A 23,342-nucleotide genomic window follows, 5' to 3' on the forward strand; every position below is an offset into this window, starting at 1 on the left:
TCCCGGGCCAGGGTCTGTGTGGTCCAGGACAGTGATTTTACATCATCCAGACTCTGACCTCTTAGTGCCTGTTTCATCGACGTTGCCATCTGGAGAACGGGTTTCCCGGGGTCTGGAGCAGGGGGTGGGTGTGAGGCTGGAGAAAGGCGCGAAAGGGAAGATCGTGGTTTCTCTTCGCGGAAAAGCGGCTTCTAGCACCGCAGCTCCTGGGAACCTATTTTCTGTGAGGAAACGAAATGAGTGTCATGAGTGTGCCCTGTGCGTCAATGCAATATCAGTTCTGCACCCAAGGTCAGATGAAAGTTAATGGCCATTTGCACACCAGAGATCTGAAACCCACATTCCACTTCTTTCTCATAATGACAGGAAAGGAGAGCAATTTATATTTAAATTGATTTAAGTTTCAAAGCATAAACACAGAGATCTCCCCGGTACCCCCTTTTCCACAGTGAAACTTCCTGGCAGGGCTCGACTTCCCTCACAAATTAAGTCCCTTCCCATCCCAGCTCCCCGGGGCGGACAGTGCTTGGTTGTCGGTGGAGGTACCCTGTCCCCGCGCTGCTGGGTAAGTGGCACCACACCAGAAGCCAGCAATGCCATCAGGGCCCCTGTCTTTCATGATGTAGGTTTTGCGTTTGTTGAGCTGATTAGCTGATTGAGGCAACGAATGGGTGTCATTAACACACTGTGGACGGGGCAGCTTCCCCTCTGAGGCCGCTGGCTCAGGTTCTGGGGTTCCTGAAGAAGAATCCTGGCCATGTGCTGTTTTTAGAAAGTTAGGAAATTCTGCCGTCTGCTGAGCCCAGTCTCCTACCCGAATCCAGTGGTGTCTTGGGCTGGTAGTCAGGAACTCTGACTCCCACACTGGCCTGGGCTCACTCTGGAAAGTCACTGGCTTCCCTCATCCTGTTCCCATTTTTTACAAAAGGAAGAGGTCAGGCTCAGTCCTCAACACCAAGTGCAAGGCAGCTTTGCCCTTCTTAATCATCTCTGCCTATTCGATACGAATCTAGGAATAGTAACTGCTGTTCATTTAATTTGCTTTCTGAGCTGTTTTCATTTCATTGACATTTTTCCTAAGTAAAAGTCTTCCAAAGGCCTTCTTCGCCCACACATAACCCCCCGCCCCCTCACACACACCCCTGGGAACATTTCCGCTGCCCTTCGTATTGAGGGGTAAGAGCTATCAGGGGAAATCTTTGTCTTGGCCATATGACCCAGCTATTGTCCATCATTCCTCACATTAAACGTCTAATTGTATAAACAGCCATGAAAGTGGAGCTGTTCTCAGTGAAACTGAAAATGCCATAAACACAGTGTGTGGGGGTAGAAGTAACTGGCTCTCCCTGGTACATAACGCCACACCTGCCTTTGGGTTCAGCCGAATTCTGCAGAGTGCCTTGATGCTGTTTTCGTAAAAGTGAGATTTACTTCGCATACTCGTCTTTCCATTAAGTGACACATAAACATTAATATCCGATCATTTCTGAATCAGACATTTTCCTTGAAGGTGGCTAAACAAACTGTGGTTCTAGCGATTTGCATTTTTCAGATAGCTTATAAAAAGACTTCATTTTAATGCAGCGATTGCAATCTGGTTTTTTGGAATGAGATTGGTGATAGAAATTTTGACCCTGGAGTCAGAGAAGGTTCCCATTGAACAGCTTCTGTGTAAACAGTACCTCCTGACATAAGTGTTTTGTTTGGAGATTAGGAAGATGGATACATACTTTTAAAAATAATCCTGGCTCTCCTTCTCTAAAGCTATATCAAAACTCCTCCTTGACTAAATAAAACTGTTTCCCAAAGCAGTGGTCTCCAGGTCGAATTTGCAAAGCAGTTCCCTGCAGTATTTGTTAGTAGTGCTAATCCCTGCCCTGCTCTCCCCGCCCCCCAATTAAGTGTGGATGGAGGCCCTGGCATCTGAATTATAACCACTACCCCCGTGTGATTTAGCTGCCCGCTTTCACCAACACATGCCAAGGTCTGTGTGATTTGCCATCTCAGGGAGCCAGCTGGTGATTGTGTGTGTTATGTGTCTTTTTAAATATGTTTTTATTGACCTTTAGAGAGAGAGGAAGTGAGGGGGATAGAGAGATAGAAACACTGATGGGAAAGAAATCATCCTGCACGCCTCCTACTGGAGATCAAGCCGGCAACCCCAGCAAGTGCCCTGACCAGGAATCAAACCAGTGACCTCTTGGTTCAAGGGTCAGTGCTCCACCACCGAGCCACACCGGTTGGGCACAGCTGGTGTTTTATGAAGGGTATTGTGCTAATGAACTAAGCAGGGTAGGGGGAATGAAAAATAGTATACTTTTGCTATTTACTCATTTATTGGACAACCGCCTAACTTTTCAGTGTTTCTCTACCTGAAAGGAGATTTTCCTATGGGAATGATAACAGAATTATTTCAAAGTTCTCATGGCATTGACAGTAAAAGCTTTATAAAGTAAGAGAGTTATTACCAGGTTTTATTTGGTGGGCAGACTCGGGAGTAAGCGAACATTCTCACTGAGGTTTCTACATTAAAATTAGGAGGAGGACATGGCGGGTGGGAGGTTAAAGGGAAGTGACTTTAACCCTGGCTCCAAATAATTGCACCTGAATGAAGCCATATCCTTGTAAATTGTGGACAAATCCCAAGTCAATAGAACTAAAGGCTTGTCTGGTTCTCTTTTTGCCAGGAAGTGGCTAGCTTCTATTTATTGAAACTGCAAACATTTAATAAAAATGAAGCATTCGCTTTAAGACTTAAGATCGATTGAGGAAGTCTACACCTTTTCCTGTTATTGTTTTCTGGTAGAAGAAATGACTGACACGTTGGAGATTGGGGTTATCTTTATAACCTTAGAACAGATGGCAGTTTTTAGAAATGGTGCCAGTTTTCCTCCCCTCTAACTGCAATGGGGGAGCAAAGCCTTCAGATCCAGTGGCCAACGTAGTTTTATATGTTCTCATTTTCTTCCTTTGGATTTTCAGTTTTGTTTTCGTGTGTTTAAAAGACCCATTTCTAGATCTTATTTCCGAAGGTGGAGTTAAGTGCGGGACCTTCTCCTCTGTCTAAAGGGCGCCTTATGCAGCACACACAGACTTTTCACAATTGGTAAGAAAGCAAGCTTCCCCATCCTTCATTTAGGGGGCGTTAGGGGAGAGTGTCGATAAGCCCAGGCCAGGACACCTCTTGCTGACAGTGGAGATGGGTGAGGGAAGGGGGTGGGCATTGTCCCAGCAGCCTGTGGCCCCAGGAAGTGGCATAACTGCCCTGTCTGGTCCGGGAAGGGGCAGCGCCCATCCTCAGGCCTCCGGTGCTGGAGAGGCAGCCCTGGGCTGTGGGCTCAGCCCCTGGGACCTCACACCCTCATGCCCTCCAGTCCTCTCAGCGCTGTCACTGACGTTAACAGCGGGCGTCAAATTCAGGCCGAGCCTGTGTCCCTAAATCCAAGTCATTAAAGTTGCTTCATTTTGCTGGTCATGTCAGGCCTGCACGAGTCAACCAATTCCAGGGTTAGTCGTGTAACCAACGGGACAGTCTCATCAAAAGACCACACTGACTTGAATGGTCCAGGCCCCTCCAAGGGCATTGCCCTGGGGCCTGCCCTAATGCAGTTTTATTACCCTGGTATTTCAGGAAGAAAGCCCGGATAAAGGGCCAAAATAGCCTCCATTTTGTCTATTTTATTTGAAAATCCAAAATACATATCCTTTCACTTATGTGAGAGGAAACAACGGCTCAGAGCCTTGGGCGATGATATGAAAAATAGCTTTGGCTAATAGCCAGTGTTGTAGCATAACTTTTTCCCCAAACATATTTGGCTTAGCTTGTTATCTGCTGATCTTATAAGATTGTTTTGTCTTGTGAGCCATTAAAGCACTTGGACTGATACTCAAAAATGGTAATGGGGCAGGTCCTCAGGATTATTGACGACACTGCAGTGCAGATGGGAAATGCCGTGTTCCTCGTTCCCAGCAGCTGGGCTATCTGTGGTCCTCACCAGCTGCTCCCGATTTTAACTGTTTTTGTGAAAGATGGTGTGCTCAGAACGTGGCTCCTGCCTGGGCCTGGTTTAAATCCTCCTTTTGGGATCTCTCAGTCCCTGGATGTGAGGTCGCTGGAGCCCACCGTGGCCTGGGCTCCCCTGGGCTCTGCAGGGGTGCCCGTGCTAGTCCTTGCTGCCCCTTAGGACTTGCAGGGGCGGTCAGGGGCCCATCTCGGCGGGGTCGGGCTCTCTGGGACTTCCCAGCTGCCCCCCCCCACACACACACACTGCCTCTTGCTGGGGTTGTGAACTGTCACAGGCTCCAGCCAGCCTCTCCCTCTTGATGAGAGTTGGCTGCTTTGCTGGCCTTTGTCTCCAGGGCAAGTAAAGAAAAACACGCTTGAGCCCTAACCTGTTTGACTCAGTGGATAGAGCATCGGCCTGCGGATTGAAGGGTCCCAGGTTCGATTCCAGTCAAGGGCACATACCTTGGTTGTGGGCACATCCCCAGTAGGGGGTATACAGGAGGCAGCTGATCGATGTTTCTCTCTCATCGATGTTTCTAACTCTATCCCTCTCCCTTCCTCTCTGTAAAAAAATCAATAAAATATATTAAAACAAAAAAACAACAACACTTGATTCCTTGCAAACTTCCCATCCTGGGAGAGAAAAGCAACTCAGGAAAAAGCGGCTGCCCTGGCCTCCCCCAGCCTTACGGTGCTCACTGCTGATCTGCTGTGAGTGTGCTGGGCCCCCGGCGAGCTGGGGCAGACTTCCAGGCAGTCTCCTCTGTGTGCCACGGCTCAGTCTGGGCCTGAGCCTCCACTCCCGGCCTCAGGGTCCTCACGGCTCAGAGCTGAAGCCCAGCCCAGCCAGGGAAGATGGGGTCCATGGCTCGGACCTCCCATCTCTGCTGCCTCTTGACTCATCTCCCCCTGAGGTCCACTTGGAGCAACCTGGGGACAGCCTTGAGCTGTCCTGACTGCCTCCTGAGGGGACACCCTGGCTCAGCTCTCCCAGGAGAGCGGGACAGAGATCGGAGCCTCCCAGAGCTGGCTCCTGATGTGCGGAGGGAAGGAACGTCTTTCGACAGCTTTTGCCCTTTCCAGCCTGTCTTGCTACAATGTTCTGCCTTGGGTGTCCGAATACAAATAGTAATGACTCTGTTTTTACATCCCCTGTCTTCCATTCTGCCCCAGTAGGAGGTGGGTCTGATTAGAAAGACGCTCCCATGCACAGATGAAATGCAGAAGTAAAAAGCACGTCACCGTGTTTCGTACTATAAAGTAGCTCCTTGACTGAGCACGTTCATCCACCCTCTCTTCTGCACGCTGTCTGTGGGCCAGTGCTTATCATCACCCCCTCTGGCAAGTAATACAGTTGAAGTTTGGTGAGTTGACGTAACCTGACAAAGGTCAAATACTAGAAATAGTGTAGGGAGGATGCCAGATGTGTAACAAAAGGACATTCCTTTAAGGTCTAGCAGGTTAGTTTTAGATGAGGGTTCAGGGAAATTTTCAAATCTTTCCTGGTCTCCTCTTGGTCTGCCTCCCTCCATTGATTGATTGATTGATTGACTGATTGACTGAACCAATCCTTTACTAGTAGTTGCAAACACAAGGTCTCTCAGGGAGTTCTTGGTGGTTCCTCTGCCAGGAATCCCGCTGTCATGTCAGGAGATGTAGCAGTAGAATTGCTGAAAATTCAAACAAAAAAATCTGAAGAGCATCGTATGAGTGGCAGAAGGTTGTAATGTTATTTTTTAAATGTAGATGCTTGCCTACCATAAAACCTTACTTGACAAGGGGATCAGTGCAGACCTGCCCTGCTGTGTGTAGACCTGACCTGCTGTGTGTAGACCTGACCGGCTGTGTGTAGACCTGACCGGCTGTGTGTAGACCTGACCGGCTATGTGCAGACCTGACCGGCTGTGTGTAGACCTGACCGGCTGTGTGCACACCTGACCGGCGGTGTGCACACCTGACCTGCTGTGTGCACACCTGACCAGCTGTGTGCACACCTGACCTGCTATGTGTAGACCTGACTTACTGTGTGTAGACCTGACCAGCTGTGTGCACACCTGACCTGCTGTGTGCACACCTGACCAGCTGTGTGCACACCTGACCTGCTGTGTGCACACCTGACCTGCTGTGTGTAGACCTGACCTGCTGTGTGCACACCTGACCTGCTGCGTTTTCTGGCTTGCAGTCCCGGAGGCAGATTCGTGTAGCTGTGAAAACCAAATCCACAGACTCAGGTTCAGTTCTGCCATAGCCGCTTGCTATGACTCAGTGGCTTCCAGAGGCTCATTTTTATTCTACAAAAAAGAGCTGATGGCCCTGGCCTGAGTTGCTCAGTGGTTAGACCATCGGTCTGCACACAGAGGGTCTCAGGTTCGATTCTCGGTCAAGGGCACATTCCTGGGTTGCAGATTGGATCCCCGGGAACAGTCAGGGCACATGCAGGAGGCAACCAATCGATGTGTCTCTTTCACGTTGATGATTCTCTCTTCCTCTCTCTCTCTCTCCCTCCTCCCATCGATGTCTCTCTCTCTCTCCCTCTCCCCATCCATGTTTCTCTCTCTCTCTCTCCCTCCCTCCCTACCTCCCTCCCTCTCTCCCTCTCTCTCTCTCTCCTTCCCTCCCTCCCTCTTCCCTCTTCCCCTCCAGTTCCTTCCACTCTCTTAGGAAAAAAAATCAATGGGAAAAATATCCTCAGGTGAGGATTAACAACAACACAAAAGGAGCTGATGGCATATAGCTCTGTGGCTTGTTTGTTGTTGTTTTTTTTTGGGGGGGGGGGTGTGCTGGTGAGGGGTTAGGAAAGTTAAATGAGATGGCAGAGAGCTTACAGTTTCAGTTGGCACATATAGTTGGGGTCAGAAATCACTTTTCTTTACCCCCCGAGTTAAAATTGTTTAAATGCGGATTCCTGAGAGAAAGCATCTGGAGGAGCAGAGGACGCCGGGGCCTGTTTAAAGGCACGGCCTGCGGGGTCTGGGCATCACTGCTGTGTCTTTACTGCGTGACCTCAGCAGATGGACCTAACCTGTCCTGTCGCCAGAACATCCTTGAAAGGCACTTAGAAAACGAAAGCTTTTCTGTTTCTTAGTAAAAAACGTTGAAGAAAAATGATAGCTAAGCTTAACCTGATTTTTTTATTGAGGTTTTATTTGAGTTGGATCATGTACAAGCCATGTTTGCATTAAAAGGGAACTTGCTTGGGGTTTTTCTGGTGCGTTTCCTTATAAGAAGGGCAAACAAATGGGCTATTTGGGACAAGTACGGATTAGCTCTTTATTGCGCTGGCCTACAGAGCACATGTTTCTGGTCTAATGAAAAGAATTGATACAGGATGCACATTATCATTGTTCTCTGTTGACCAGCTTTTCCATGGACTGGACGTGTATTAAATGTGAAAACCTGTTAAGAAGTGGAAGGAAAGGGAGCTGGGAGGGTCTCTGCTATAAGACAGAGACATGGAACTGAAATGGAATTCTGTCTGCCTCAGGGGCATGAATCCTGCGGTCAGCGGCGGCGGGAAGGCAGCCAGGCCGTTCTCAGTGGCTCGAGCTGCCTCCAGCCACGTGTGCAGGGCGTGGGGAATCTGATGGGGATGGTGGCAGTTTTTCAGCTACCTCTGATGTTGGCCTACTCATGACAGGTTCTTTATGTTGCCTGGGTGCTGTGAATTTTCAGAACATCAGTGCACCTATATTCACATGTTAATAAAAGTAATACGTTTCTTTCGTGCAGCGGGCATTTATTTTCTCTCTGTAAATCCATGGGTTATGAAGCAGGGTGAGCATTGGAAGGGAAAGGGGTATGTAGGATGAGTAGGTCATTGTGGCCCTAATTTTCCAAGAGACTGAAGGCCTAGTAGGAAATTCAAGTCAGTTCTTAGACTGTTTACAATAAACCTCCTGTTTTCTGTCTTTCAGTCTCACTGCTGTTCAGTTCGTTTTATTTATTTTTAAATGTATCTTTATTGGAAAGTATTACAGATGTCCCCATTTTTTTTTCCCATTGACCCCCCTTCACCCTGCTCCCGCCTGTTTTCCAGGCCTTCCCCACCCTATTGTCTGTCCATGGGTTATGCATATAAGTATACATGTTCTTTGGTTAAACTCTTCCTGCCCCTCCTTCCCATCCCACCCCTCCCCTCGGAAGTTAGACAGTTTAAATTTTCATAGCATATTGGAGCAGATGAAGAATAAGACCCGGGCATTTGACACTCTCCTCCGCTGACTTCCTCTTCCCGTGCCGTTCTGGGCAAGCTATTTCACATCTCTCAGCCTCAGTTTTCTCATCTGTAAAATGAGGATAACATAATAACACTAGGAATATGACTAAGGAAAAGGCCAACCATGTACCTGTCCTAAAACATCACTGGGAAGTAAACATCCATTTGGGGATAACAGGTATATGATCTCATTTAACTTGATTTCTGTATGAAATAAATACAATACCTGTTAGATGCATCTGGGGATGGAGTCTGAGCCCGGATGGCCTGGCCTTCCAGGCCTGGTGAGCTTCAGCCTGAATGTTGGCCAGTGTTTCTTAATAAAGTGGGGACCCCCGGTGTTGAGGTGCTCAACTTGCGCATCCCTGAGCAAATCCCTCCTGCACCAGCTGGGCTCCCTGCGTGCATCTCGGTTCCCTCAGTGGGGAGAGGCCGAAGTCTGGAGGTGGGGGTGCCACCATCGGACTGGCCTTTGTTAGCAGAGCCCGGGCACCTGTGGACAATGAATGGCTTGAGGGAGAGGCTGGCCAGGTGACGGGGTGAGGTCATGAGCTGTGCCTGTGGCAGGGAGGAAGGGGATGGAGACACCTCAGAGGTGGAAGTGACAGGGTTTAGGGGAAGATTTATGCGAGGACCCAGGAAGAGGAAAAACGGGCAATGCTGGTGGTGATCTCACCGGAAACACCAGGCCCAGGAGGGGGAGGAGGAGGCGTGCCGGCTGCCTCAAAGGCGCTGCGTGGATGTCAGGCCTTTGTGTTAAACAGGTGACTCCTTGAGGACAGGGTTTGTGCCAGTGGACTCGTCACAGCAGCTCATGCACGGCAGATACGGATGGTCTGCAAAATGAGCACACTCAGCATGTAACTGGAGCTGTGGGCCTGGGACTCGGGGAAGAGGGAAGAGATGGAGACACAGATTTGGGAATCGCCCATATAATGGTGCAAGTTGACACCCCAGGAACAGATAAGATCACCGGGAAAGAGCCTGCGGGAAGCTTGCGTCTTTAGAGGGTTCAGGGATGATAAGGACCAAGAAAAGAGAGTTTAAAAACAACAGTCTCACATTCAGCTGACAGGCTGGAACAGACTGGGGCCGAGAAAAGATTGTTGGGACAGAGATAAAGTGGTCGTAGGTCAGCTTTCAAAGGAAGTTCCAGCAGCCCTGGATGCGCCAGATTCTGATACTCTATGGCTCATCTCCATGGTGAACACTGACCACTATTCTTCAGATTTTAACACTAAAAGAGAGTCATAAGGTGAAGGTTGCAACTGCTGTTTTTTCCTTGTTTTTCTTCTTCTAAGGATATTTTTTCTATTGACTTTAGAGAGAGTGGAAGGGAGGAAGATGGAGAGAGAGAGAGAGAGAGAGAGAGAGAGAGAGAGAGAGAGAAAGAGAAATATCTATGTGAGAGAGAAACATCAATTGGTTGCCTCCTGCACATGCCCCAACAGGGGCTGGGGATCAAACTTGCAACCGGTATCTGCCCTTGAGCAGGAATCAAGCCCAGGACCCTTCGGTCGGTGGGTGGGCTCTAACTAGCCAGGGTTCCCTTACTTTTTAAAGAACAGAAAAGATGTGAGCATTTTGAAGCACTTGTGATTATATTCCTGGTAACCAACATTGATTATGCTCTATCAGCATTTCCTGCCGCAGGCTCGTTTTTATGTCATCCCACAGGGGATGTACTGCCTGCTGAGTGTGGGTGGTGTGTTGTGGAGGGACTTCCTAAAACAAATATTATGGCCCTTCTCCAGGAATGGTACAAAAAAATAGCTGGTATTTAGATAATGAGGAACTGGGTCCTGCCTCCTGTGGCCCAGAAACACCTCTGTGTTTTCCTAACACTTTTGTGTCCACAACCACAGAACAGGCAACAGCGCCTGACCTGCACACATTTGTGAAACATACCAGTGGTGATGCATTGCTTTTTAAAGTGTTTTATATTCTTTCTATTGCATTCTGTTCTATTTCATTAAAGACATGAACAGAAACACAGGTCCCACCCTAGCTGGTTTGGATAGAGCGTCAGCCCACGGAGTAAAGGATCCCTCGTGGGTTCAAGGGCACGTACCTCGGTTGCAGGCTCAACCCCTGGTGAGAGGCAACCAGTCAGTGTGTCCCTCTCACATCATTGTTTCTCTCTGTGTGTCTCTCCCTTCCTTTCTACTCTCTCTAAAAATCACTGGAGAAATATCCTTGGGTGAGGATTAACCAAAGAAGAAAGAAACGCAGGTCCACACCAATGGATGTGCAGTTTGACCAGCACTATTCTGCTCCGTGCTGGACCAGGCAGACTTGACTGCCACAGATACACACATTTTGTGTGGAGGACGGGGACAGGTTACTTAACGTCATCTATAGACTGGGGGCGTTACCTGCCCGACTCGTGAGGTTGTGGGAACATCAGATGAGACCCCTGATGAAAGAGCTTTCTCCCTGTAAATGCTGCACAGGCGAAAGATTGTAGTATTGACGAAACTTTAATTCTTGGCAAAATACTCAACAATTATTTTTCTTAACTATGTGTGCTGGTTTCTCACATTGAGACTCGAAATGCTAACTGTTGAGAAATTTTTGGTTGGTTTGTAAATTTAAAAAAAATAATAGTTTCGGTTGATTTTGAAAATAATAACTTCGATTGTTAACAACTGTAGTCACCCCAGTGATTTATAATCATCATGTGTCTCATTGTTAGTGTGGCTCCTACTTGTACAAAGTTGATCAGCAGAAATTAAATAAGCATCATTTTGAAAGGACATTGATCCCCTTTGCGTTAAAATAACATTTTTAGTGGAGTTATTAGGAGAGTTTTCTTAGCAATCGCTCTAGTAAGTGGAAGGGAGAAAATGCCTGTTGTCCTCAAGGCAATAAGAAAGTGATATCGGGTGAGCCCTTCAGTTCTTGGAGGCTGTCAGCTGTCCCGGGGCATTTAAACTAAGTGCTCGTCTGTGAGTTAGCGCTAATCAATCCACATACACTCTTAGTTCTCATGTGGGCTCTCACGTTCACTGTTCAAAATACTAGTCTATGCTTTTTGATCTTGTGCTTGTGACTTTTGTTGTGGTGAGTTATTTTCAAAGGCCTTTTCTTGCTTTTAGACCCTGTGGGTTGAGAGATAAGGAAATGGTTTGTGTTGGCAGAGTTAGGCTCCGAGCCTCCCTGGTCCCAGGCGCTGTCATTCCCGTGTACGTGTTGCCCTGGAGGGAACTGTCCCAGAATCAATATTTGCAGAGGAAATCGCTCCCAGCCCACTCTTATTCTGATCAGATAAAAGAAGAAAACTCAGCTCAGAAATCTAAATAACTGCTTCCTCCTCCTCCCACCGCATGAGCCGCACCAGTAGGAGACATGAAGAGAGAAACTGCCTCCTTAGTTATTCCTTGACATTAATCTTCGTACTAAAGGGTCATAGAGCACTCCCTTTTAGCTGACTATGTATTTCATACGTGAGACTTCCTGGGGGAAATCATAGATCCTTAAAAGGGCCACTATAAATTAAGTTTTTGTTCTCAACTAGTATATATGATCCACTGGCTAAAATGCATTTTTTGGAGTCATAATTTTTCAGTATTTCCAAGAAAACGATGTTGTCTCGGTGTTGGAAGAGACTGGGGTCTTTTCCTCATGATGAGGGCGCTGTGGTGAGAGTCCACCAGCCCCTGGAGAGTCCCTCTGTGATGCTGATTGACATCCATTGCTGGGTTTCCTTTGCCAAGTCCCTTAACTTGCTTGTGTGTCTGATTTTTGCTCTGTTAACCAAGGTGTAATGCAGGGCAACAAATACTGAGGTCTTCAAAGATGTGACCAAAGAATGCAGCACTGTTAGTGGGGAGAAGCTAGAACTATAGGACTGGATTTTCCTCCCAAATATGCTTTTGTGCTAATCTCTTTTCCTTTGAGTCTCTTTATGTGTATTGAGAATTTGGCCTAGCCCTGGCTGGTGTTTCTCAGCGGTTAGCGCATTGGCCAGGGCACCAAAGGGTCATGAATTCGATTCCCCATCAAGGGCACATCACATACCTGGGTTGCCGGTTCACTCCTCACTTTCCGCCCCCAGTTGGAGTGCATGCAGGAGGCAACCAGTCCATGTGTCTTTCTCACCTCTCTCTCTCTCTCTCTCTCTCTCTCTCTCTCTCTCTCTCTCTCTCTCTCTTTCTCTCTCTCCCTCCCTCCTCTCCCCTTCCCCCTCCCCCTCCCTTCCACTCTCTCTAAAAAAATCAATGGAAAAAATATCCTCAGGTGAGGATTAACAAAATAAATAAATAAATAATTTTGCCTAAAACTCAAAAGATAGTGTTAACTCTCAATCCTGACGTTGTTATCATTGTTCTGCATGTCCTATTTCTTAGTATAATAAGGTAAGGAAAAGAAATGCCTCTACCCCAGAGCATTGTTGTTTTAAAAACATAAACTTAATAGGTTACAAAAAATCCAAAATTTAATTTTCTTCACTTTCATTGACACTTAAACTTGAAGGAACAAAAATTCTAATGAAGCATAAATTAAATATGCCAAGGTATTCTTGGTACTTCGTGTGGATGAAGTTGTCTCGCATGAGTATAATATCAGATTGCCCCCCCCCCCAAAGAAAATTACTCCCCATTATGGGATGAGGAAAGAATTCTTATACTATTTCAATTAACTAGGTGGAGTTCCTTACTTCTCCAGCCCATTGCATTTTAAGTGGATTTTAGGATGTTATTCTATATTTTATATTGTCCTTTGTATTGTCCTCCAGTTTTGCAGAGAAAACGTGTTTTTCTTTATTCTTAAGTTTCCTCCTAATCAGACCACAGTAGCAACAGGGGCCTTTGAATGAGCATGAATGGAACTTTTTGCTGGAAACCGAACAGCTTCTGCCCACATTCACGGTTCATGCCTTTCGATGCTCAGCTGGTAGGAGTTACCCTAGGTATCCACAGAGTTTAACAGAATTTCCCTCCGCTCTTTTTTGATAAACAGGTATGAAAGGCAGGACTTACGTAAGTAGGTGTAGTCAAGCCGTGCCGTTTTGGTCACTTGGGGAGGAATTGTTCATCCCAGCAGTAGTGACAGAGCTCATCCTGTGTACACGGCGTCTAGGCGGGCATAAGAGGCGTGCAAAAGCAAAAGGTACATGAGATGATATTTTTAGAAATGCAGAGCAGAAAGCATCGTATTTAAAAGTATGTAAAACAATGCAAAGACGGAAGTACAGCGGGTGATCTCGCTGTCAGCAGGGTCGGTATGTTTTTGGTCTGGGAGGGCTTTTTTTGGGTCTGCTTTTGATGGAGAGGACAAAAAGAATGAATGGTATGATGGATATGAGCAATAACTCATTCTACTTAGGAGTCATCCTTGATTGTTTCTCCCCCCCTCCCCCTACGCCCTTCCACCCCCGTAATCAAATCATTGGCAAATCTTGCCCATTTTGTCTAAAAATACAACTCGAATCCTCCGTGTTTCTTCAGCTCCTTGCCCCTCCCTGGTCTGAGCCTACGTCCTCTCCAGCCGGGATGGGAGCACAGTCACCTAACGGGTCTCTCTGCCTCCTGTCTTGACTCTCGTGAGTCTGCTCTCCACAAAGAAGGCAAAAAGCACTTTCAAAAAAATACGTTAAACTTCTTAGTGCTTCCCCATGTCCTCAGGCTAGAATCTGAATTTGCTGTGGTCTGTACTCTCTCCGGGATCGTCTCATCGCATCACTCACGCTTGCCCTGGGTGGCTCCATCTCAGCCTTCCGGTCTCAGCCCAAATGTCACTTCTTTTGAGAAGCAACCCCCCCCTCCTCTCCAGATGACCTCTCCCACATGGTTTTCTGTCATTCCCCCATTTATCATGATCTTTAATTCCAGTGTATTTTTTTACAATTATTGTTGCTATTGTCATTATTAGTTGTAGTAGTGGTTATTGTTCATTGGCTGTCTCCCCAGCTAGTGTGTGTACTTCATGAGGTCAGGGGTGTATCTGTCTTGTTCACAGGGATAACCCAGTGCCAGGCATATCGTAGATGCTCAATAAATATTGGTTAAAATGGAAGAGCAAGCTGTATAAGGAGAAAAATAATGAAATCACTGTGCCTGCATCAGAGTTGGGTACCATATATTTTGGTGTTGAATGTCAGTGTGAAGTTGGAGATTAGGAGGGAGCTAGAGAGTTCAAGATAGACCTCCAATGATGAACAGAGTTCGGACTCAATAAGATAAGCAATACATAGGCCAAAGCATGGCACTTGTTACATTTTTTGAGAGTGATTGTTTTAGCAGGTGTGCCCCCGCTGGACTGTGTTAGGGAGAGGCTGGAACCAGGGGCTTTGTGGTCGGATGCTATTGCACCAGCACAGAAAGGGAGACGAGGACTTGGACAGGGAGATGCTGGGGGAATGTGGGAGACGAGGTGGACTCAAGGCTTCACGGTTCAGAATTTTGTGGTCACCGTGCATTGAGCAACCCAAATATACAATGTTGTACTTCTTTTATTATATAACACTAAACTCTTAGCCAAAAAATCACATTAAAATGACATTATCATATGGACTTGATAGAAGCCTTCATCATGTCAGTTTCATTCTTCACCCCATTTCCCTTTGGGTGAAGAATGAAACTGACATGATGATGTCTTGCTTGTTAGGTTTTGGTGAAAAGGAGAATGAGACCAAAGTTTCCCATTGCCCTTGATTTAATAAATGAGATGTATGTGAAAAGTGCCCAGTTCCACTGATTTAAATTTCTATCCAAGTAATAGTACCAATATTTACATGTTGTGAATCTACCTACCATTTTTTCCCTGTCAAATTGCTACCCAGAAAATGGTCTGATGCGGTTTTCTGAGGATGCTGCATGTGTTTAATATTGTTCTTTTTTATTTATTTAAGCAATTGAACAAGACGAGGAGAGCAGTGACAAGCACGTACCTGCGGCAGAAGCTGACGGTGTTCCAGATCCTCAGGTAGGACCAATCCTGGGACACCCTCAGGGCCCCTTTCTTTGTGTTGAGAGAGGTGAGAGAGTGCAGGTTTTGTGTTTTGGAAAAATAGTCACATTATGGGAATAAAGTACTTCTTTTCATTAAAAAAAAAAAAGACATTTCACCAAAAATAAAAAGGCTCTATAAGTCACATTTATAATTTTATTCGTGGGGGAAAGACAGGTAGGGAGACATACTCCACTTCCCAGAGAAGGCAAGGAAAGTAGTGAGGAACCAGGAGAGAGGACCCCCTGGGCCAGACCACCCCATGGAGAGGCCCAGGAGACTCTGCTAACGGCACAGCCGGGGCGTGGCCAGGCAGGTCCATGTGATGCCATACCTGCCAGAGATTCTGTGCCAACCCCCAGTATTATGGCATGGATATGCCTTGGGTAGCAACTTACCTCCAAATACTATTGCAGCATAAAATCTTGGACACCCTAGTGTGGTCAACTGTTAACCTCATGAAAATGCGTGGCATTTAAAGGGTTTTAGTGGGAACAGCGGGAAGAGAAGCAGAACAGGTGACTCTTTTGTAAGTCCCCAATATAAAGACAGTTTTTGCAAGTCCCCAGTAATTCAAATCTACTCCTCAGAATTCCACTGCCCTCAACACCCAGCTGTAGCATGATGTGACATGGCTCAATAGCTAGCTACCGTAAGCTGGGGTCTCAACCCTTTTGAATTTCAGATTACTCACCCATAAACCTACCTGATAGGACAGTTGTGAGTATTAAAGAGAAAAGTATGTAAAATAAATAAGCCGATGGATTTTATTATATGTGAGAACACAAAAGGAGTGCTCCCAGTGAATCTACTTCTGTGGCATGTGCAGAGCCATGGGCTGGTCTGCCCCGTAGAAAAACCGGACAGACTCAACACTCAGGCAGACGGGGTGGAGAAACCCTGCAAGCACGCGAGCCCGCTGTGAGCCCTCACTGCAGGGAACTGCTCTGCCCTGCAGGAGAAATGGCCTTCAAGGATTGTGGCAGCGGTGTCTCAATGTCACATACGTTCAAGCTCATCAAAATGTATACGTTACATATGTGCAACTTTTTGTATATTAACTATACTTCAATAAAGCTAAAGTAAAAAGAAAAAAAAACACTAGCCAGTTTGCTCAGTGGTTAGAGCATCAGCCTGTGGACTGAAGGGTCGTTGGTTTGATTCTAGTCCAGGGCATGTACCTCGGTTGCAGGCTCGATCCCCGGCCCAGGTCGCAACCAGTCGATGTGTCTCTCGCTCACATTGATGTTTCTCTCTCTGTGTCTCTACCCCTCCCTTCCACTCTCTAAAAAAACAATGGAAAAAATATCCTCAGGTGAGGATAAAAAAATGAAGAAGGAAAAAAGGAAGCAGAATAATCACATTAGGTTTTTCGGTCAAGATTGCACAGGTCGGGCTGAAACCGGTTTGGCTCAGTGGATAGAGCGTCGGCCTGCGGACTCAAGGGTCCCAGGTTCGATTCCGGTCAAGGGCATGTACCTTGGTTGCGGGCACATCCCCAGTAGGGGGTGTGCAGGAGGCAGCTGATCAATGTTTCTCTCTCATCGATGTTTCTGGCTCTCTGTCCCTCTCTCTTCCTCTCTATAAAAAATCAATAAAATATATTTTAAAAAAAAGATTGCATAGGTCGGAATGTGGAGGTCACATCAGGAATTGTTTGGAATTGCTGTGGTAATATTCAGAACGCTGCAGTCCACACGTTCATGCTGAAATTACATGTCAGGCTTCCAAGCAAACCTGGGCAGGCATTCCTTTCTTGAGGTTTTCTTAAATCACTAAGTTTTTAGTGGGACAGATGTTTCTGGACTTAAGTCGTTATTCTTTATCTGTTTTGAACCAATTCTGTGGGTAAAAGTCTGCCTTAATGCCCGTTTATCTCTTTGTGTCTCCAAAGGACACACAGACCTCGCTCTTGGAGATTTGGGGTTTTTCCTCAGCAGCAGTGACATAGTCGCACAGGATGTACAGGGCAATGAGATCCTGAAACCTGCCGAAGCCAGGGCATCGGTCATTAGATCAGAACAGGTTTTGTTTAGGCTTGAAAGTGATGCGTTAAGTTCACTGGGATGCATGTTACGGGAGTCCTAGGCCTCGGCTGAAGGAAGGAGCCGCTGTCACCTCCTCTGACGCACTGAGCAAGCTTTGCTACACAGAAGCACCAGAGTGTTTGCTTTGTTTTGATTCTGTGGGTCCGTCTATGCAGACGCTCTGGGGAGAATCATCAGTAGTTCAAGGCGTGTAAGGTGAGCTTAAAAAACACTTTCAGCCGAAACCGGTTTGGCTCAGTGGATAGAGCGTCAGCCTGCGGACTCAAGGGTCCCGGGTTCGATTCCGGTCAAGGGCATGTACCTTGGTTGCGGGCACATCCCCAGTGGGGGGTGTGCAAGAGGCAGCTGATCGATGTTTCTCTCTCATCGATGTTTCTAACTCTCTATCCCTCTCTCTTCCTCTCTGTAAAAAATCAATAAAATATATTTTTTAAAAAAAACAAAACACTTTCAGAGTTTCACCATCGGCCATCTACGCAGAACTGGAAATAGATTATGCGTGTGCTTATGGGTGTGTATACATGTATTCACTTTCATTAATTTGGCATTTGATGTATGTACATGTGATTAACCAAGCACCTATATGCCAGGCTCTCTGATATATCACATAATTGCAATCTTCACTCCAGAGCCCATTTTAGACAAGTTCGGTGGAAACTGGTTTTTCATTCCTTCCCCATATGGGATGAAAGATTTCACTGTGGATAAATGCCCCGAGGCTGCTGAAAACTTTGGGTGTATGAAGGGGTAAGGCCATCAGTAACCCCAGAGAAACGGGCCTTGTGCAGAGGTTCCCCACCTCCCAGAAAACTCCAGTTCTCCCCTGATGTGGTGGTTCCACTCTTCCTTTTCTCACTAGAAATCTTTTCTGCTTACGAAACGCCCTGTGTTGATGCAGGGATGTGTGGGTCCAGTGGAGAGCGCATGCGGAGTTGAGTTTGCCTCCCAGCCCGTCTTCCTCCTCGCTGGTGCCTGTAGGCAAGTTCTTTATGACTCTAAACCTGTGAGTTCCTGTAGCATCTGTGTCATTGTCACCAAAGTGTCCCCACCGTGCAAGGCAGTGAGTAGCATGCTTGGTTTTCATCTCTGGAAAGTGGAGATATTATAAAGAAGAAACATACCCCTGGCTGGTTTGGCTCAGTGGGTAGAGCTCTGGCCTGCAGACCAAAGGGTCCTGTGTTCATTTCCAGTCAAGGGCACGTACCTTGGTTGCAGGCTCCCCCTGGGCCCTGGTGGAGAACGTGCAGGAGGCAACTAATCGATGTGTTTCTCTCACATCGATGTTTCCTTCAGTCTTTCCCTCTCTCTTCCACTCTAAAAGATCAACGGGAAAATATCCTCAGGTTAGGATTAACAAAAAAATAAAATAAAGAAGAAATATAAACTATGCCCACCATGCTGGCAGGTAAGAGTGTCAATAACTGTCAGGCAGCATTTGTGAGGTTCAGAGCTCGCTCGCTCCCTCAGGGGCCATGCAGCTCTGCCTCCGCAGCGGGCAGTGACTCCACTCTCCTGGGCCCCAGGGCCTTGCTGTGCTAGGACCGGGAGTTAACGCTTCATATGCACCGGCACTCTTCTAGGCTCTTTGTTTTTATTAATGTATTTAAACCTCAGAGCAAACCCTATGAGGCAGATAATGTAAATATCACCGCTTTACAGATGAGCTGGTAAATCAAACCAAGGAAGTCTGGCTCTGGCATCCTTGCTTTTAACCACGGTATGAAACTGCCTTTCTAACATCTGTCAAGTGGGGGTAATTGTTGAGTTGTTTTGAAGATTAAAAGAGTATATGGGAAGTAATTAGGTAGGTGCCTGGCACGTAGTACTCAAAAAAAATGTAGCCTCATGAGTTGTCATTATCATCATGATCGTTGGGCACATTGCTCTTTGGTTGAATATTAAGGTGTCTAAGGTGGCCGGCTGCCATAGCACCCTCTGTCTACCGTTATGGGATCTTCACATGCTCACATACCATTTTTGGCCCTTCACATGTTGTAACTCTTTCTACAGGACTAAGGATTAAAGAATCTTTATCAGAATAAAGATTCGTTAGACTTTTGCCAGGTTCCAATTTCATGAGATCTTCAATGAGTAATTTATAACATGTCAAACTTTGGAAATTCTCACTTTCATTCAGGAGGCCATTGACAACCAGATTTAGTAATTATTTCCATTGTCCCCTCGGCCCATTGGAATCAATTATTTTAATTCTTGAGGCCCAGTGCACAAAGTTCGTGAACGGGTAGGGTCCCTAGGCCTGGCTGGTGATCAGGGCCAATCGGGGCCTTCCGGCTGCCAGCTGGGGCTTTCCTTTGTTCCGTGCCTCCCCCTGGTGGTCAGCGCACATCATAGTGAGCGATGGGTCTCCCGGTTGAACTCCCGTGGGGACAATTTGCATATTAGGCTTTTTTTATGATTAAGTGGTGATAACTGTTAGTTAAACAAGTTAATTGCCAAATATTTGAAGATTAATCTGTCAGTAGCCAAAGTGTGACTTTTCTTTAATGGACTGAGGAAAGCTTTTATGTAAGGCTGTGCTAGGTACTATAGAAAATAGGTGATCCTTTTAAATCCTCTAGGTTAGAATTTATTAGAATTTGCTTATTCTGGTTTTTTAGTTCTTTGTTATCTGTCAACTTTGCTGCCCTGCTTAGCAGCTAAGCTGTATGGTCAATAATATGTACAGATCTGAGCTGTACTTTCACATCAACACAAGATAAAATATTGGTGACCTCCCTATTCTAGTCTGAAAGTTCAAGGAACCAAATATATGTAATGAGTGAACCCCTTGCTTCGTCAGTTATGTAAATACCTATATATATGTGAAGATACCACCGGCCAGGCCTAGGGACCCTACACATGCATGCATTTCGTGCACCGGGCCTCTAGTATAATATATTTAGTTTCATCAGAAGAGAAAATTATACGAGTATATTTGAAAATATTTGAGGGAAATCACAGTAACAAATTCCATGTAACCATGGTTTTGGCCTTCTCCCCTGCTTCCTGCATGCTCTCTGCAGGCCATAGTATCACATAGTGTTTGTATAGGATGGGTCTCTCCACTCAGCGTGCTGTGTTAACACCAGTAATTCCACAAAAGAAGAGGACCAGAGGAATGACCCACCCTGGACTTGCATTGCCTCACCTGTTCAGTGAGTGCCTGGGAGGCACTAAATGATTTCTGAGGCCCTGAGATGCCCAGCATGGTGGTCCAGGCCTGTCCTAGGGATGCTCTGGGCATTGCGAACCGCCTTTGCCAGCACACTTCCTCTCAAATGCAGGTTCACTCTGAATGCTCCTTGGTCCTTCCCAATTATCAAAGAGGATATTCTCCTACCCCAATCAGGAAGAAATTTTTCTTAGTTTTCTTCCTTTCTCTGAAGAAATTTGAGACAATGAATACTTGCTTCCCTAATATACGACTAATAACGTATAATAATAAATAGTAATAATGTTACTTATTATTATTAATTGTCTTCTGAATTTTCCTGGAAAGAATTCTTAATATTTTCTGTGATGGAAATAGATACAGACAATTGAGTGATGTAGTATATCATCCCAGCACATCAGTGTTTTATTCTGCCATTTGGATTGTCTGCCATTTGTTTAGAAGAACAAAAAGTTTTTTTATGAAAAAAAAATTATTCATTTTTTATGAAATTCTATTCAAGATTTAATTTTTAGAGAAATGAATCTATTACGTAATAATCGATAAGAATTCGTTCTCATACCCTAGGTTTGTACGGAATTGCATTCTATAATTGTTAACGTGCTTCATGGGAGGCGGACTCTTCCATCCTGATTTTCCCTGGATGGCAGTTTTTGCATGCTGTTTTTTCTAAGTGATTTTTAAAGGTACAACAATGTAGAACATGTTTCAGACATAGAACTGTGCTCTTTCACCTTTTGTCATAAAGGTTGTTCATTTATCATCATAGCTTTTCCTAAGGGAATCCTGTCCAAGTTTCATTTTGCCACTGAAAAATGAGCCCAACATTCATTCTTATGACTCCATTTATAAAGGAAACAGACTTTTCATTTACATTCATAACATTTCTCTTCTCAAATACTGAAAATCATGAATAGCTTTAATGATAAATTACACAGATTTGTTTTTCCAAAGCAGACCTTGAAATGAGGCTCTTCAATAACTCTTCTGACCCTTACACATTAATTTTTTTCTGGCCTAATAGTGTTAGGTAAACTGTTTATAATTAATTTCACATCAATAAATCAAGTAGGCCCGGCATGTGAAAGTCTAGAGCGAAAGCTGTTAGTTGTCTTGCTTCTCCTGCCAGAGCTAAGTTCCTAAAGTGTATGAATAAATTCATAGGTTTTTGGAATCGGATCACTAAATTATGGAGTTTTGAAAGGGAGCTCCAGAAAACATCTGGTTCAGTGTGGTACTTCCAAAGAGAACCGCCTTACAGAATGATAGGGGATGTGTGGCCATCTCTCTGGGCTAAAAGTTCTCCGGGGGATGGAGAAGCCTCTTTTGATAATAAGTGTTATGTAAGGATTGCTTAGAACTGATTATCTTGTGAAAATGCATCTGGGAATGATGTGGAAACCAGAAAATCAAGACAACAGTATTCCTTTTTAAGTCATCAGATGATTTAATTATCAATATGAAATAATTAAGTCAATCTGAAACCCATTTTTTTTTTCAGTAACAGCATTTCGTGTTTAAAATACAGAATTTGTGCACCCAAGTATCAGGTTCTAATAAACATGTATTTCCTGTAGAAAGAAAAGTCGGTATCTAGAATCCTAAGCACATGATACGAAGAATGGTTCAAGCTCCTTAAAAACTCATGTGACACAGAAACCCCCAAATAGTCAAGGTTTCTTAAATTTCCTCCACTCAGTCCCACCCTTTTCTCGTTGATGATATTATAAGGGACCCACACACAGAAGGAAAGATTCTCTCTTCAAATTGTAGTCTCGGGGAACTTAGCCCAGTTGCTGGTGAGCCTGTGCTGGTGAGAAGAGGCAACAGGCTCATTCCCGCTGCCAAATGAGATGGCTCTGTGGTGCTTTCTCCTGTGCACCACCCCAGCCTGCCCCAACCCCACACGTGCCCTTCCGTCTCTTACCCACCAGGAGCAGAGCGATGAGGACTAACCCCTCACTCTACTGAACAGACACCCAGGGTGCAGGGCCTGAGGTGCGGGGTCACCAGCCTGCTCTCTCCACTAGCAGGACAGTATTTACAACTGAGGATGACATGGGTGGAGAGAGAAGAAATCACAGATGGTCGACATAAATGAACTTTCTAGATAAGAGAAACTTATTCCTTTAAATGTCAAAACATTTAAATAATGTTCATCATTTTGGTATAGAAATTTCTCTGAGTAGTTGTTGTTCACTACTATATCCCAGGAACCTATGGTCGACCTTGGCACATGATTGTTGCTCAAATAAAATCTGTTGCAAGAGTGAATGAAAGAACAAGTCAATGAATAATATATGTGTGTGTGTGTGTGTGTGTGTGTGTGTGTGTGTGTGTGTGTGTGTAATGCTAAAAGGAGGCTATCATAAATATGGGTAGTTAAATATTTGAAAGATTGTCATATTGAATAAGAAATAGAGTTTCAGTTGCTTAAATGGGTTGAAGTTCAGAGGTTTAAGAATTTTGTCCAGTGTGAAGGGGACTTTCCACGAACTCTGACTCTCCAAAGTACACAGGCTGCCCTAAGATAAACAGATGCCTGTCCAACCTTGGACAGGACATGGAATACCTCTTATGAGGATGTTGTAAATATAAATCTCGGACTTGGGTGAAGGAATTCCACTTGCTGACCTCTGGGAGTTGGTGATTCAGGCCACTTCATGGACTTTTTTTGTTTCCTTCCTAGTTGTCAGAGAACCTGCTAGATAAGCAGATGTCCTTGCCCCTGGGAGTAAAGATTTAGCCATTGCTTGGCATGTGTGGTCTCATTTCTCTGATGCCCACTCAACAAAATGGGTACCTTTATCACTGAGTGTTAAGACCATGGCGCTGTGATCAGTTCTGGCCCCTCTTCCATATTTGTTATGTTGCTGAGTTGATTTAAATCCTGTATTGGGTAAAACAAAAATTCCAGTTTTGGCTGTTCCTGCTAAGAGAACTTTAGAT

General features: G+C 45.5%; 1 protein-coding gene across 5 annotated transcripts in view; it reads left to right on the forward strand.

The window, feature by feature from the left end:
- RAPGEF5 (Rap guanine nucleotide exchange factor 5) overlaps positions 1-23,342 on the forward strand; it is a 199,450-nt gene that overhangs the window by 83,450 nt on the left and 92,658 nt on the right. For all 5 annotated transcript variants that reach the window (XM_079786281.1, XM_079786283.1, XM_079786284.1 and 2 more), the window contains one exon: positions 15,076-15,149. In XM_079786281.1, the coding sequence (XP_079642407.1) occupies positions 15,076-15,149 (74 nt within the window). The remainder of the gene's footprint in view (positions 1-15,075; positions 15,150-23,342) is intronic.

The sequence above is a fragment of the Cnephaeus nilssonii genome, assembly GCF_951640355.1.
Source record: "Cnephaeus nilssonii genome assembly, chromosome: 12".
NCBI classification, from domain to species: Eukaryota; Metazoa; Chordata; class Mammalia; order Chiroptera; family Vespertilionidae; genus Cnephaeus; species Cnephaeus nilssonii.